General features: G+C 39.3%; 2 protein-coding genes and 1 long non-coding RNA gene across 3 annotated transcripts; 1 reads left to right on the top strand and 2 right to left on the bottom strand.

Moving 5' to 3' along the window:
* Positions 1–2,868: 2,868 nt before the first annotated feature.
* On the bottom strand, positions 2,869–4,185 carry LOC103454667 (hydroquinone glucosyltransferase-like). The gene has a single exon (XM_029103697.2). It carries the CDS (start codon positions 4,077–4,079, stop codon positions 2,883–2,885), a length of 1,197 nt encoding a protein of 398 aa, XP_028959530.2. The 5' UTR covers positions 4,080–4,185; the 3' UTR covers positions 2,869–2,882.
* A 3,114-nt stretch (positions 4,186–7,299) lies between these two features.
* Positions 7,300–8,146, top strand: LOC139196703 (uncharacterized). The gene is made up of 2 exons (XR_011581801.1): positions 7,300–7,358; positions 7,893–8,146. It is a non-coding gene; the product is annotated as an uncharacterized lncRNA (long non-coding RNA).
* Positions 8,147–11,587: 3,441 nt separating this feature from the next.
* On the bottom strand, positions 11,588–11,959 carry LOC139196877 (uncharacterized). The gene has a single exon (XM_070823227.1). The coding sequence runs from the start codon at positions 11,957–11,959 to the stop codon at positions 11,588–11,590; it is 372 nt and encodes a 123-aa protein (XP_070679328.1).
* Positions 11,960–13,946: the final 1,987 nt, after the last annotated feature.

Genomic DNA, 13,946 nt, shown 5'->3' with positions numbered 1-13,946 from the left:
ACAAGGTTCTAAGGAATAAAACAGTGAAGCTAGTGAAAGTTTTATTGAGGAATCATTCAGCAGAAGAAACTACTTGGGAGACAAAAGATCGAATGAGAAAGATGTGTTTAAGGTTGTTTTATGGATATTGTTGGATTGTAAAGATTGTGTAAATTTTGAGGACGAAATTTTATAAGGTGGGTAGATTGTGACAGCCGTCCCTGATTTTAAGAGTTTTTAAAGTTTTAATAAAGGATTTTACAAAAATGCCCTTTGAGGCATGCGCATTATTCGAGGTTAATCGTTGTGTCGTGCCATCCAAGATTTGTTTTATTGACATATCCTCGTAGTACTCGTCGCTACGGAAACGTAGGCGCAGACGGTTCGTGATTTGGAGTTATAACGAAAAAGATTTTAAAGTTTGAAGTTTGGGCATTTTATGAATTTTATTATAAAATTTTGGTGTGCCATTTGGATGACCCAAATTAAAGGAAATCTGAAATGGATGGCTTGGATGTAAGGGAAAGAAAATAAAAATAAAAAGATGAAGGAAGGTTTTGTGTGTGTGTGTGTGTGCGTGACTGGTGAAGAAAAATAAGAAGAAGAGATTAGGCAAAGCTGTCCAACCAAAGGAAGAGAGCAGAAGCTCTAGGACAGAAAAGAGAGAGAGCTAGGCGAATGGAGAGAAGAGAGAGAAAATCCCGGCCAATCGGAACAGAGGAAAGGAGGAAAGGAAGGAGAGAGTGGCGCAGGGGATCGATCGGATCCCTTTGGCCCGTTCTTGACCCGGTCGGCACCCATGCCTATTTTTGATGATTTTCACCCATTTTTCCGGCGAATTTCTTCAAGAAACCTCATGGGAAACACACTAGGAGCCTTCCTCTATCCATTCCACCTCAAAATTGGAGAGATTTGGCTTTGAAAATAGAGAAAACCGCAAGAAAGGGGTCGGCGGCTTTGTCTTCAAATCACCCAATCCCGAAGCAATTCCTTCCAATTGTCACCACTCATAACATCCTCTTGAGGCCTAGAACAAAGCCCAAGCATTGGTTGGGATGGCGGAGTTGATTTGAGGACGAATTGGAACTCACCCATTTCTAGGGTTCTTCACGGGTTTGATGGAATTGGAGCCTTTCCAGGCCAAATTGGTCTTGGCCACAGGTATAAAGTTTACTCTAGTCATTGAGATCTTCATTTCTGCAAATTTTGGTAATTTTTTGAAATAGTTGGATTTTCCGGCAAGCCGGGGCGGCCAACCGCCACCCGCGGCGGCGCGTGCGGCGGCACGTGGCCAGTGGGCCGCCAATGCTAATTTGAAGCTATATTTGATGTCCTAAGTTCAGTTTCGATAGTGGCTTAACATTGGTTGATCAATTGGACTTAATTTCGATACGATTCATGGTTAGGCTAAAAGGTGAATCGATGATCCAACCATCGGATCGTCACCAAACTTTGATATGTAGTAGTACGTAATATTTGAAGATTATAGGAACTTACGGATAGGGAATCCGATTTACAGATCTTTCGGAATTGGAGTTGTAAGTTCATATTATAGAATGTTAACCGTCACTTAGTTTTAGCAATTGACGGAGATCCGACCGTTGGATGGTAATGAAATTTTAGGATGTTGTCCTAGAGGTCTATTGTAGATCCCTGGAAGTTTCAAATCAGAAATCTAAGTTGCAGATCTTCCGGATCGAACTACGTAGTGACGTGTTTTATGTAAGTTATATTCTATCGATATGATTTCTGAGGCATGTCTTGATGATTATTCTAGGCGCTGATCGTCATGACACCTTGATGTGCTGTGCTAGGGAGTTGTAGGGCGAACTCCAGGTGAGTGGGCAGTTTTGTTTTCCGTATATACCTATATAAATGAGATTTTTCCTAGAAAATCAATTTAAGTGAAATGTGATACGAAATGCCATGCAAAGTATATATCTATTTTATTTATGCATTAGTAATTGCATACATGCATGATTGGTGATGCGGACGCACAGGTAAGTCCCAGGTAAGTTCATAAATTAAAATTGTGAGACTGTTGAGTTGATGTGATTGAAAGCTCATAAACCTGCACTAGGGTGATTATGATTTAGTAGAGCTGTCATTCAGGCCTGTAAATATATTTAGTCACCCCCGTACCATATGCTCACATTGGATCCAATTTAGGTGCCCATTCTTGTCGTACAGACCATTCGTAGGTGGCTCCGACTCGTAGGTGACTAGTGATTTATCGCATAGCTATCAGGAGAAGATAGCGTGAGCATAACTATATTACACCCAATTCTGTCGTACAGACCATTTCAGTGGTTTCGACTCGTGTGCAGTGTAGTGCCGTACAGGTCACTTATGGTGACTCCGGCTAGATTGATTGATGAGATTGATTATGAGCTATAGTTTCAACCGGGCTGATCACTTGGTTGACGTGTTATTATTTATGATGAACTTACTTCACTGATATACTTATATGATATGATGAAATATATTTGACATGGCTATACTTTACATATCACTATTTCTGAGCTGGTTTTGAGATAAGTAATTATATTTTTATATTCCTGGGAAAGTTACAGTAAAGAAGATATCATTTAAGATAAAAGCAAAGGAAACAGCACAGTGTCACTGGTCAATTAAATAGCTATAATTGACAAATTAGGTTATTAATTAGTTCTTGAGTCCCTTCCATATTTGAGCAACCTCGGTAGACGACCTTCTTCTGCCAAAACCAATTTGGCTGCCTCTTTATACCCTTCCATCTTCTTCCTTAGCATTTTTTCTTCATCTCCTTCAATAAGGTCCCTAACATAATTTGCAACATCTTGGCTCTCCATTATGCCCTTCTTATTCTCTTTCAAACCATCAACTAGTAGCACCTTATTCATTTTTTGCTCTGCATAGAGCGGTCAAGCAATCAGAGGCACACCATGCATGATGCTCTCTAATGTCGAGTTCCAACTGCAATGGGTCAAAAACCCACCCGTTGACCTGTGATTCAGCACTCTGACCTGTGGGGCCCACGTCGGCACAACCAAACCCACATCTTTGGTTCTCTCCAGAAACCCGTTTGGTAGAAACCCAAGCGGGTTCTCTTCGCCTTTAACACTAAAAAAGGAAGCATTTTTAACCATTTCGTTTGGACTCCTGACAACCCAAATAAATCTATGCCCACTCAATTCAAGACCCAAGGCCAACTCATTCAGTTGCTCTTGTGAGAAAGTCCCACCACTCCCAAATGAAACAAATAAAACTGATCTATTGGGCTGCTTATCAAGCCACCTCAAACACTCATTCCTATCGATCCCATCTATTGAACCGGTTTTTATCACCGGTCCAACCGGATAAACCGGTGGAATACCTCTCCCTTGTTCCTTGAGAGCCTTAAAAGCACCCGGTTCCAAATCTACAAAGCTATTGACCATGATCCCGGCAGCCGAACCATACTTCTTGAACATGTGAATCACAGCTTTGTAGGCCGGGTTGGTCCTATCCTGAAGAGGATCTGAGATATCTCGACCATGAAGTAGCACACAGCCAGGGAGTTTGACCAGTTCAGGCATGTCCCTATACTCACAAGAAGTTGTCTCATGAAGGTGTGGCATATGAAATATAAGCAACAACCCCATAGCACTAGTGGGGAAAAACATATAAGGAGACACTTGGAATTCAACGGCGATATCAAAAGCGTCCACACCAAAAACATCAACAATAAGTGACACTAGCCGAGTTGACTCGTTTAGTACCCTAACTGAGTCCCGGAGAGCCGAGAGGGACCGAGTCATGGTGAGACCGATCTTGGTCTCGATCCTGATGTCATCAGGGATGTCGTCGAAGCTCACCGGTGGGAGGAAGACGTACGAAATGGAAAGAGAACTGACGGCTTCGAGGACCTTCTTTTGGGGTGTCAAAAGCGACCCGTCTTTCGGGATGATGACTGTGACGGAGAAGTTGTGATGGACGACGAGTCGTTTGGCTAACTCGATGAGGGGAGTGAGGTGACCTATGCCCGGGGTTGGGACAATGGCTACATGGGGTGACTTGAGCAGTTTGTGGTGGTGGTGGTGGCAGCTGCCGCCGCTATGGCCTTGGGTGTCTAATGCCATTGTAGTACTAGTAGGTGTACAAGTCAAAGGTTTTGGTATGATGAAAAATGAATTGGAAGCAAAGAAAGGGTATTTAAAGAAGAGAATGGAAAATAAACGAGATCGCTGCTGTGAGTTGGTTTTGTGGTGTAGAATTTTCAATGGAGTGTGGACTGTGATCACTTAATACTGTACTTTAGTAGTACTTTTTTTTTTTTAATTGAAGAGTTATAAGTTCGATTATTGTTAAAAAAGAATTTAAAATACATTATATTATAAACTATAATCCAATTTCTCACTCCTTCAGTGAAAATGATATCGTGTTTTTTTAATAGAAAAATGAAATATGGCCTTTAGGTGAGATTTTTGTTTTGTGTTGCAGACATGCAGGAAAGCGTTACATGTCTGGCAGAGAGCCTTGCAAAATTTTTTACTTTTATTTTTGTCTATTTGCGTTTAAATTTTTTTAATTTGTGCGTTTCTTTTGTTTTTTATATAGACTTTTTAGCCAAAATGATTAGATTTGCATAACTCCTTACTTTGGTCCTTGAAATTTCAAATCAATAGAAGTGCTCCCTGAGATTGTTCACTATCCATCATTTTGGTCATTTTATTAAAAACTCCGTTAAGTGTCCCAGAGCTCTTAGCCGGAAGTTTGAGCAATTTTCAAAGTTTCGTAACTCAATCGTTTTTTAACCAAATTTGACCCATAATATATCAAAATGAAGATAGGAAAGTGTATAATAAGATTATACCTATTTGGAAGCCCAATGGTTGCTGGAGATGGTCTGAAAATAGCCTCAAAGTTGATTGGTCCGAGGAAAAACTGGAAAACTCGCCGGAAACTGGGTAAACTTTAAACGTTCATAACTTCTTAATACTCAATGAAATCAAGTGATTCAAAAACGAAAATCATACTTCTCAATGAGACGAAGAGAATGATACCTTTTTCAACCGCTAACTCACGGTGGTTTGGCCGAAAAACAACTCGAAAGTGATTAACTCGAGACCAAGATAGCCACTTTCGAGTTAGCCACTCTTGGTCTTGAGTTAGCCACTTTCGAGCCGTTTTTCGATCAAACCACGGCGAGTTAGCCGTTGAAAAATGTACCATTTTCTTCGTCTCATTGAGAATAAGAATGATAGTAGAGATTAGACATAGAGATTGAGAAAGGGAGATAAGATTAAACGGACAGAGACTAGAAGTCAAGGGTAAAATTGGAAACTAATTGCTTGGGCCAGTCTTATTAGGCTGGTTTAATGTTGGATTTGTACTAACTATTAAATAAACTTATAGCATGATTTTTTGTTAAAACTTAAAGTTTTGAAACCCTTAACCCTTTTGATTAGTTTTTCTTAATCAAAAAAGTGCATCATCTATAGCCAAGTGTGGAAGCATGCGAAGGGAAATTGGTGGGCTCCACTGTGCCTGTCAAACTGACCAGCCACATGATGCCAGGCCCACGTCATTTTGACATCGGCGACCAGCAAGTGGGTCCTAAAGCTGAAATGATAAGTGGCAAGTGGGTTTCAAGGGGTTAACCCTAGTTTGGGGTTGAGGTGATTTTAAAAAAAGTTGGGATGAAAAAAAGTTGGAGTAAAATTTGTGTTTGGTAACTCAGCTTATTTTCAAAGTCACTGTCATTTTAAGCTGAAAAGTGGCAAAAAGCTGAAGCAGCAAAATGCAGCTTCTCAAAACCAGCTTTTATTTTTCAAGAGGCAGGTCACGGCTGTTTTACATAAAAGTTTACTAAACACTATCATACTGTTTTTTTTTTTTTTTTTCCAAAAGCACCTTTACAAAAAAACTTACCAAACACTCTGCTGCTTTATTTCACAACGCTTATTCTCATAGCACAGCAGAAGCAACTTTTTTCCAAAGCACAGCAATACCAAATCAGCCCTTAGTCTATAAGACAGGCTTGTTCAAGGTATATAAAGCACTATGTAGGCGCTGATGGTCGATGTGGGATATGTATTCAAAATTGCTGTTCCAATCTAAAGTTGTTGTTCTAAACCAAAGTAGACAATGCTCTCCAATCTTCTTTGCTCCATCACGTTGAACATGGTAAAAAATTCATGCCCAAAGTTTTATTTGCGACCAATTTATGCTCGTTCCATGGTCAAAATTACTTCTTTTCATTAGAAAGTTTAGAAGAAGACGGTGACTACGGGTTGTGTTTTGCTGGTAGTAGAAGCTATAGTGGGAGTGCTAAGTACTTGTTTGATCGTGAGCTGCTTTTATAAAAGGTGGGTATACAAAAAAGCTGAGACTCATAACCCAAAAATCACGTCGCCCGTCTCCTTGGCTTACCGCTGTCCTCATCTCCCGATGGTTGGTTCTTTCCATTGGATTTTATTTGGGTGAGTTCTTCGTTGATACGTGCCCTTTTGATTTCCCGAATTGGTTTTCTTGGGTGTCTTTAGTCGTTGTTTTGATGAAGTTTTTCTGCACTTTTGCTTTTCGTTTGTGGTTTTTTACTTCTGTGGTTTGATGAATGAATCTGTGTGGGAGTTTTTTATGTTTTGTTAATTATGTTGCTTTTAATGTTTTGCCAATCATCTCTCTTTAATCTCAGGAAAAAGAAACACCCGTTGCATGTTCTGATTCATTACGGTGATGAGGATTTTTGAAATTTACCCCAATTGTATTCTCTCTCTTTCTGCACTTTGGAAATGTAGTATTAGGCATCCATATGTTCATGTTCATACCAACAATAGTATTAGGAATGGCATGCTTATGATTTCATATTTATGAAATTAATTTACTCATGTCTTTATCAGATCGATTTACCTTTTTTTGGAATTCTTGATTTAAATTTGCAAGGTTTAGGACAATTTTTCTTTTAAAGTTATGGGTTCTTTTGATATGATTTTTTTTATCTGAATTATTCATTTAATTTCTGAGATCTTTTATCAAATCTTTAGATTGACTCATAATCATTAGGCTTGAAACAGATTCTGAAAATCAGTTTTGGTGGAGGAGTTGTTCCGCAAGCTCAGGAAGAACAATGCAATGTATTTGAAATAAGGTCTAACCAAAACTTTTCTATAAAATTTTGCAATTTTTTAGTTTGAAGCCATTCAAATTGATTTGTTAAGTAGGAATAAAAATACCAATTAATTAAAAATTAGTAATTTGCTCAGGAACTAATTACTAACCAAATTCACATCCACCTACATTAATCTATTAAGTAGGTTACCTATTGATTTTTTTTTTTTTTTTGGATTTTGTGTACAAAGTGCTGTGTTGGAACCAGTGATGCAAGGGTGAGATCTGATTGATGGCACTTGAACAAGGTTTGTTTCACCAATCACATTCATTAGTTAGATTATTAGGGGGCGTTTGTTGCGCCGGACTATCTCGGACTGGACTAGCTTTAAGGACTAAGCTGGACTGGCTTAGACTAGACTAAGCTGGACTAACTTAGTGAAGCGTTTGGTGCAGTATTGGACTAAGAAGCTGGATAATAACAAATTCTAATATTATATTATTTAATATATAAATTATTAATATTTTATTATGATCTAGGTGACCGAAGATGACGAGGAGTCTATCGGGAGTGGTTGTTGAGCATGACGAGGACGAGAGAGGATAGTCTTAGCTAGTCCTATGGTTATTGGGGGGTCTCGCTAAGACCTCTTAGTGAAGGGTTTTGTCCATGCTAGTCCCCTTTAGTCTCATTAATGTTAGTCCCAGCATGGAACAAACACAGTATTGGACTAACAGCTAGTCCAGTCCAGTCCAGTCCCACTTAGTGAGGGCAAACAAACGCCCCCTTAATGTGCTTTGGTAGGGGTTTTCAATATGATTTTGTAATTTCCACTTTGCAGCATTTTCTTTTGGTTTCCGGAGCAGGTATGTGATTTATGTTTGATTAGAGAAGTAAAATTAATAAATCACAAGAAATGGAGCAATTGGAAACATGGCTGCAAGTGATAAGCTAGAGTCTTTGTTTTAAATAACTATACTGCTTTTGTATTTTATGCATGCGTAAGAAAAATCCAAATCGTAAAACAGGATCTGAAGGCTGTGGGTTTTGTGTTTGATAAGTCAGTGAGCACAATGAAAGATTCAAGAGATGTTATCAGCGGTTTTGCCAGTGCTTAAACCTCCTAAGTCCTATGCTAAAAAGCCCAACCAACTATACTCCTCTATATGCTAGACATAATACAACTTTCCCTTCAAAATTATTTTTGCTTCATACTTCCCTACTGCTTCCTTTCTCCTCTGGTTTTTTTATGACCTAAAAAAGCAGTAATGAATGATGAGGTGGGTTTTGATTTATATATGCGAAGTGTGCGTAAGTGCGTAACTGCTGTTTATGATAATTTTGTTGGGGATGAGATGGAGATTAAATGGGGGTGTCTGTGGGTGACTATTACTATGATCATTCCAATTCCTATTACTATGTGCTAGCTGATTAATCTGATTTAATTTGGCAAAACCAACTGATCAAGTGCATGACTGAGTTGGTATAGACTTATCTGACAACAAACCCTAAATATATTTATATATTTTACTTCCTCAACAAACATGATATAAGCCACAAATAAGTCATTGTTTAAATTTTCGGCCAACGTTAGAGAAATGATTTAGTGTTTTTGTTCATTGTATTACTATGCTTGATAAATAATTGAGGAATGAAAATTTGTTTTTTGCTTATACTTTTTCTAGGTGTGTACTGAATTGGATGTTGGGTTGGTTATTTGGAGCTTTCCACTTCACTTTCGATATCTAATACAAAATGTGAAGAACCCAAGTTCAATTTGTCAAATTTTTAGAGTGCTTGCAAAACATATGCAATTTACAGTCATTCAATTCTATGTCAATTTTTTTTTTCCAATTCATCGTTGTCGTACAGGATGTAGGAGACACCATTAACGTAAGGAGTTACGCATATGGGTGTCTTTAGTGGAACAAATCTTAATTTTTGAGCTTTGTACAATTTTAGACGTAAAAGTCTCCCTGGGATAGGACCATAGCTTTTAAAAACAATCCTGGAGGATGACATACTAACATCCTCAACTTTTCGCATGTAATATGACACACCCCGACCGAGATCAAGTCATGCTGGCCATCACATGAGGGTAACGTAGCCATGTGCACAGTGCGGAAGCAATAAGGAAAAGAAATATACGAATAAATAAAAACCGAAAGCTACTAATGTGCACTAATAAACAGGAAGTGCTAGGAGTGAGATACAAGTATAAATACTCCTAATCAGAGCTTAGAAAGTCTAGGTGCAGTCCAGTAGGACAAGTACCAGTTATACAGTACCAGAAGATGTCCTACAAATATTTTATTCTGTCTACGCCACCAACAACAAGTCTACCTAAAACCTGGAGGGGCGCAAAACAGAAAATGTGAGTGGGCAAAAACAAAGCTTTTCAAAATCATTTTCTTTATCAAACGCTCTAACCCCTCGCCGTAAAACATGTATAATTTTCCCAGAAATAGAATATAAACATATGCATATATATATATATATATATATGTATGTATGTATGTATGTATGTATATGTGTGTGTGTGTGTGTATATATATATATATCTCAATTCAAATCATGCTTCACATAACCATATTCATAAGTATGCCATGCCAAAACATAAAATAGAATAAGTAACTCAGATGAGAATAAATTCATGGAAAATAACATATTAGCCGGAACCCCTGCAGAAGTCTGTACGGCTGAAATCATAGCTCATTAGTCAATTTAGCTGAAGTCACTACAAATGACCTATACGGCACTACACTGCACACAAGTCGAAACCACTAAAAGGGTCTATACTACAAGACCGGGTGTAATATAATTATGCTCAATACTACGCTCTCATAATAACTGTACGATAAATCGCTAGTCACCTACGAGTCGGAACCACCTATGATGGTCTGTACGACAAGACTGTGCACCTAAATTGGATCCAATATGAGCATATGGTGCGGGATATGACATTATAAACAGGCCTGTACTCTATCTCTAGTAATTCACAATCACCTGGGGTGTAGGTTTACGAGCTCTATGCTTCTCAATTAATCACAACCGTTGATCACATTCACAATTCATAAACTCACCTAGGCTTACCTGAGCATGCACAGCACCACAATTATATATTATGCATCATATACTATTTCATATTCTAAATATAAATTTATATGCATGGCATTTCAAAGCATACTTTCATCTAAACGCATTTTCTGGGAAAATATCAAGTATATGAATATATATACTGAAAACCAAAAGCCCACTCATTGGTATGTCGAAGGGTTGTAGCCCCCAAGTCGCCCTTGACTACGCTCGTCCTCGAGATAAGTCTCCCCTATATGCGAAACATCTATAAAAATGTTAATTCAAAGCACATAACCAATACTAGCTAATAACTTCTCATACATTGCTCAATTGAGGTACATAAATATACCATCATGATCTACACAACTCCACGAACATCCCCATATTTTTAAAATAATTTTTGGAGCCTTCACGCGCCGTCACGCGCCTGCAAGGGCACGGCCCTACGCGCGGCCACGTGCAGGGACCTTAACGGAATCCCTTAACCCCGTTAGGAATATTCTGTTAAATGGTAATGGAATCCATTAAACTAACCAACGCCGTTACGAATATTTTGTCGAAGTTGACGAAATATTCCTTCATCCCCTACCTTCGAACTCCGGCGACCGTCGCCATCGCCGGAAACTGGAAAAATCTTAGAATCCTTATATCTCCATCGTTTCTTAACCAAAACTCATGAAATTAGTCTCAATTTAAAGCTTATAACTAGAAGAACACATCCTTACCAATTTCAAGGCTTGAAATCCACGAAAACTCACCGGAGACAGCTCGATAATTCCGGCCAAATTTCAAACTCTCCAAACTCGACTTCCCGACGTCCAATTTGCTTGTTTTTTCTTCTCCGAGCTTCGTACGAACATCCTAAAGCTTCCTATGAGCTTAAAATCCCCTGAAACATCCATAATTACGACCACATGAACAATACTCAAATCGGAGGTGATGGTTTCTCAGGTTTTTTAAGGTTTCACGATTTAAAAATGGCATATATGAACTCAGGGATTTGCAAGGAGTTCAAATTTTACCTTCTTGACGTCAATCCGTGCGTGAAATGTGAGTTTGGCATTCGTTCGTACAAAGTTGATGGAAACAAAAGAAAATCGAGAGGGAGGAGAGAGAGAGAGTGTACGGGAGGGAGAGAGAGAGAGAGGGAGTTGGAGTGTGTGTGGGGTCCAAAATTGTCCACTCTAACCAACCAAAACAACAAAACAACTTAATTCTAATTAGTTCCACATACTTAGGAAAATAAATTGGGCCTAAACCAAAGTCAAGTATGCACACTACTACCCATGTTTAAGGGTAAAACCGTCCTTTCACACCATCGATAAAATTATTCCAAGACGGGCTGTGACAATCTACCCACCTTATAAAATTTTATCCTCGAAATTTATACAATTATACAATCCATTAGTAATCATAAAATAGGCGTGGATACATCTCTCTCATCCGGTCCTCTGTCTCCTAAGTAGCTTCTTCCATTGAATGATTTCTCCACAAAATCTTCACCAAACACACAGTTTTATTTCTCAGAAGCTTGTTTTTCCAATCCAAGATAGTCACTGGTTCCTCGTCATAAGTCAAATCTGGATTAATTTCCAAAGGTTGAGGAGGAATCACATGTGAAAGATCTGTAACATAATGACGAAGCATCGAAACATGAAACACATCATGCACTTTGGACAACTCTGGAGGTAACTCAAGCCTGTAAGCAACCTCACCGACTCGCTTGGTGATCACATATGGTCCAATGTACCTAGGACCAATGACTAAAATATCGATAATATCGGCGATATTATCGTTAGACACCGATATTTTCCCATGTATCCGTCTCATTATCGTCAAAATATCACGATATTTTTTATATTATCGATAATATCGTGATATATTCGATATTATCGATAATATCGATAATATCGATAATATCGTGATATATTCGATATTATTGAAAAAGTCATCGTGGCTCCGTCGTTAGAAAGGCAGCCGAGATCTCTCTCTGCAATCCAGGCTCAGACCCAAGATCTGCGCCTCAACGACGTCGATTCCCTCGCCGTTGTCGAAGTCGCGGCGAAAGAGCTCGCAGAACGGATCGCAGTTGTAGATCCAGAACCCGTGGTCTGTCCCCACGGTGAAGCAAGCGTGGTCTTGGTGGCGATTAGGGGTCGTGGTGGTCATCGCTAGAGTCAACGACAGAGGTGGGGTTGTTGTCGGTGGGATCGGTGAGGAAGGAGGATAAGGATCAAGAGAACTCGCCGGAGAGTTCCTGGGTTCGCCGACGAGGCGGAAGACGCGGACGAGGAGGAAGGCGAGGGAGGAGGAGAAGGCCATGTGGGAGAAGGATCGAGAAAGGTCTCTGTGAGTGTGTGTGGGAGAAGTGAGAAGAGAGAAGAATCGTGAATTCGAGAGATCTGTGTGTGTGTTTGTGGGAGAAGAGAAAAGGATCCAGAGACGACTGACGTCTCTGTGTGCATGTGTGCATGTGTTGTTGTGCGTGTGTGGTGTGCGTGTGTGGTGGCGTGTGTGATCCCTGTGTGTGCGTGTGTGTGTGTGTCGGTGGCGTGTGTGTGTGTAGGTGGTGTGTGATGGTGTGAGAAAAGAAAAGCATCTAAATAATTCAACTTTTACAGCTTTTAGGAATGGTACAATTTTCTACACTCAGAATGTTTGCTAGCTCGATATATAATCAACTTGATAATGTTAAATCCATCATGCAATGCATTTCCTTCCAATTTTTTGTGATAAACTAATAGATAATTGACTAAATAAACATCCTGCAACGTTTCAATAAAAATTTCCAAGTTTTTCTTACAATTTCCGTGGTTTCCATATTATTTTTATCGATATCGATATTATCCCGATATTTCCATCAATATTTCCGTGTTTTCGGACTACCAATATTTCCGATATCATCGATATTTAATACCTTGCCTAGGACTCATCTTGCCTTTCTTTTCGAACCACACAACACCTTTCCATGGTGATAGCTTCATAAATACCCAATCACCTACATTATACCTCCGGTCAGTGGCATGCTTGTCTGCTAAGCTCTTTTGTCGATCCTGGGCCGCTTTCAAGTTAGACTTTATTACCTGAATATTTTGGGTAGTTTCATCCACATTGCCCCAAACTAAAATGAGCACCCGAACAAAAAGCTAGATTTAAGAGTATTGCACATAATCAATCCACCAAGAACCATGACATCCATAACCACACCTGCAAGGAAGGTCACAAAACGTAACGTAGGAGGAAGGGCAAACTGATTTTGTAAAAGTTAAAACACCCTTCCGACTTGAATTGTTCCATACTTCGCCCAATTTTTTTGGCAAGCCAGTTCGAAAGTTGTCATAAGATTTGGTGGACACCTGTTTTAGTAGGAACGTTGATATAGTGAAGTCTGATACTTAGAGCAATTTCATCCTAAAATACACCTTATGGTATTACTACCCAGGCTATTCCGCAAGGTAATTACTGTCTTTAGTGAATAGTAATCACCCGAGGACATTTCCATCCCTTAAAAAAAATGCTCGACCAATTCACATTAAAAAATTATTTAAAATAAAAATAAAAATAAAGTAAAAATATATTTTTCAGTAACTCCCCCTTTGTCCCTCCGTTTGTATGGAACCATCCCCCCTCCCTCCTTTTTCTGCTAGAGAACCCTTTCCTCCTCCTCCTCCTCCCTCGACTTCGTCCTCACGCTCACCTGCGAATTCTCGCTTATTCTCTCTCTGTCCGTCCGTCCCTCGCTCCGGTAAATTCTCGATTCCTTTTTGTCTGTCTATCCCTCCCTCACTTTGTCCGTCCCTCACTCCAGCGAATTCTC

Source organism: Malus domestica, chromosome 06, assembly GCF_042453785.1.
Source record: "Malus domestica chromosome 06, GDT2T_hap1".
Classification (NCBI taxonomy): Eukaryota; Viridiplantae; Streptophyta; class Magnoliopsida; order Rosales; family Rosaceae; genus Malus; species Malus domestica.
Note: the sequence above shows the minus strand (reverse complement) of the source record. Positions and strands in the feature narration are given on the sequence as shown.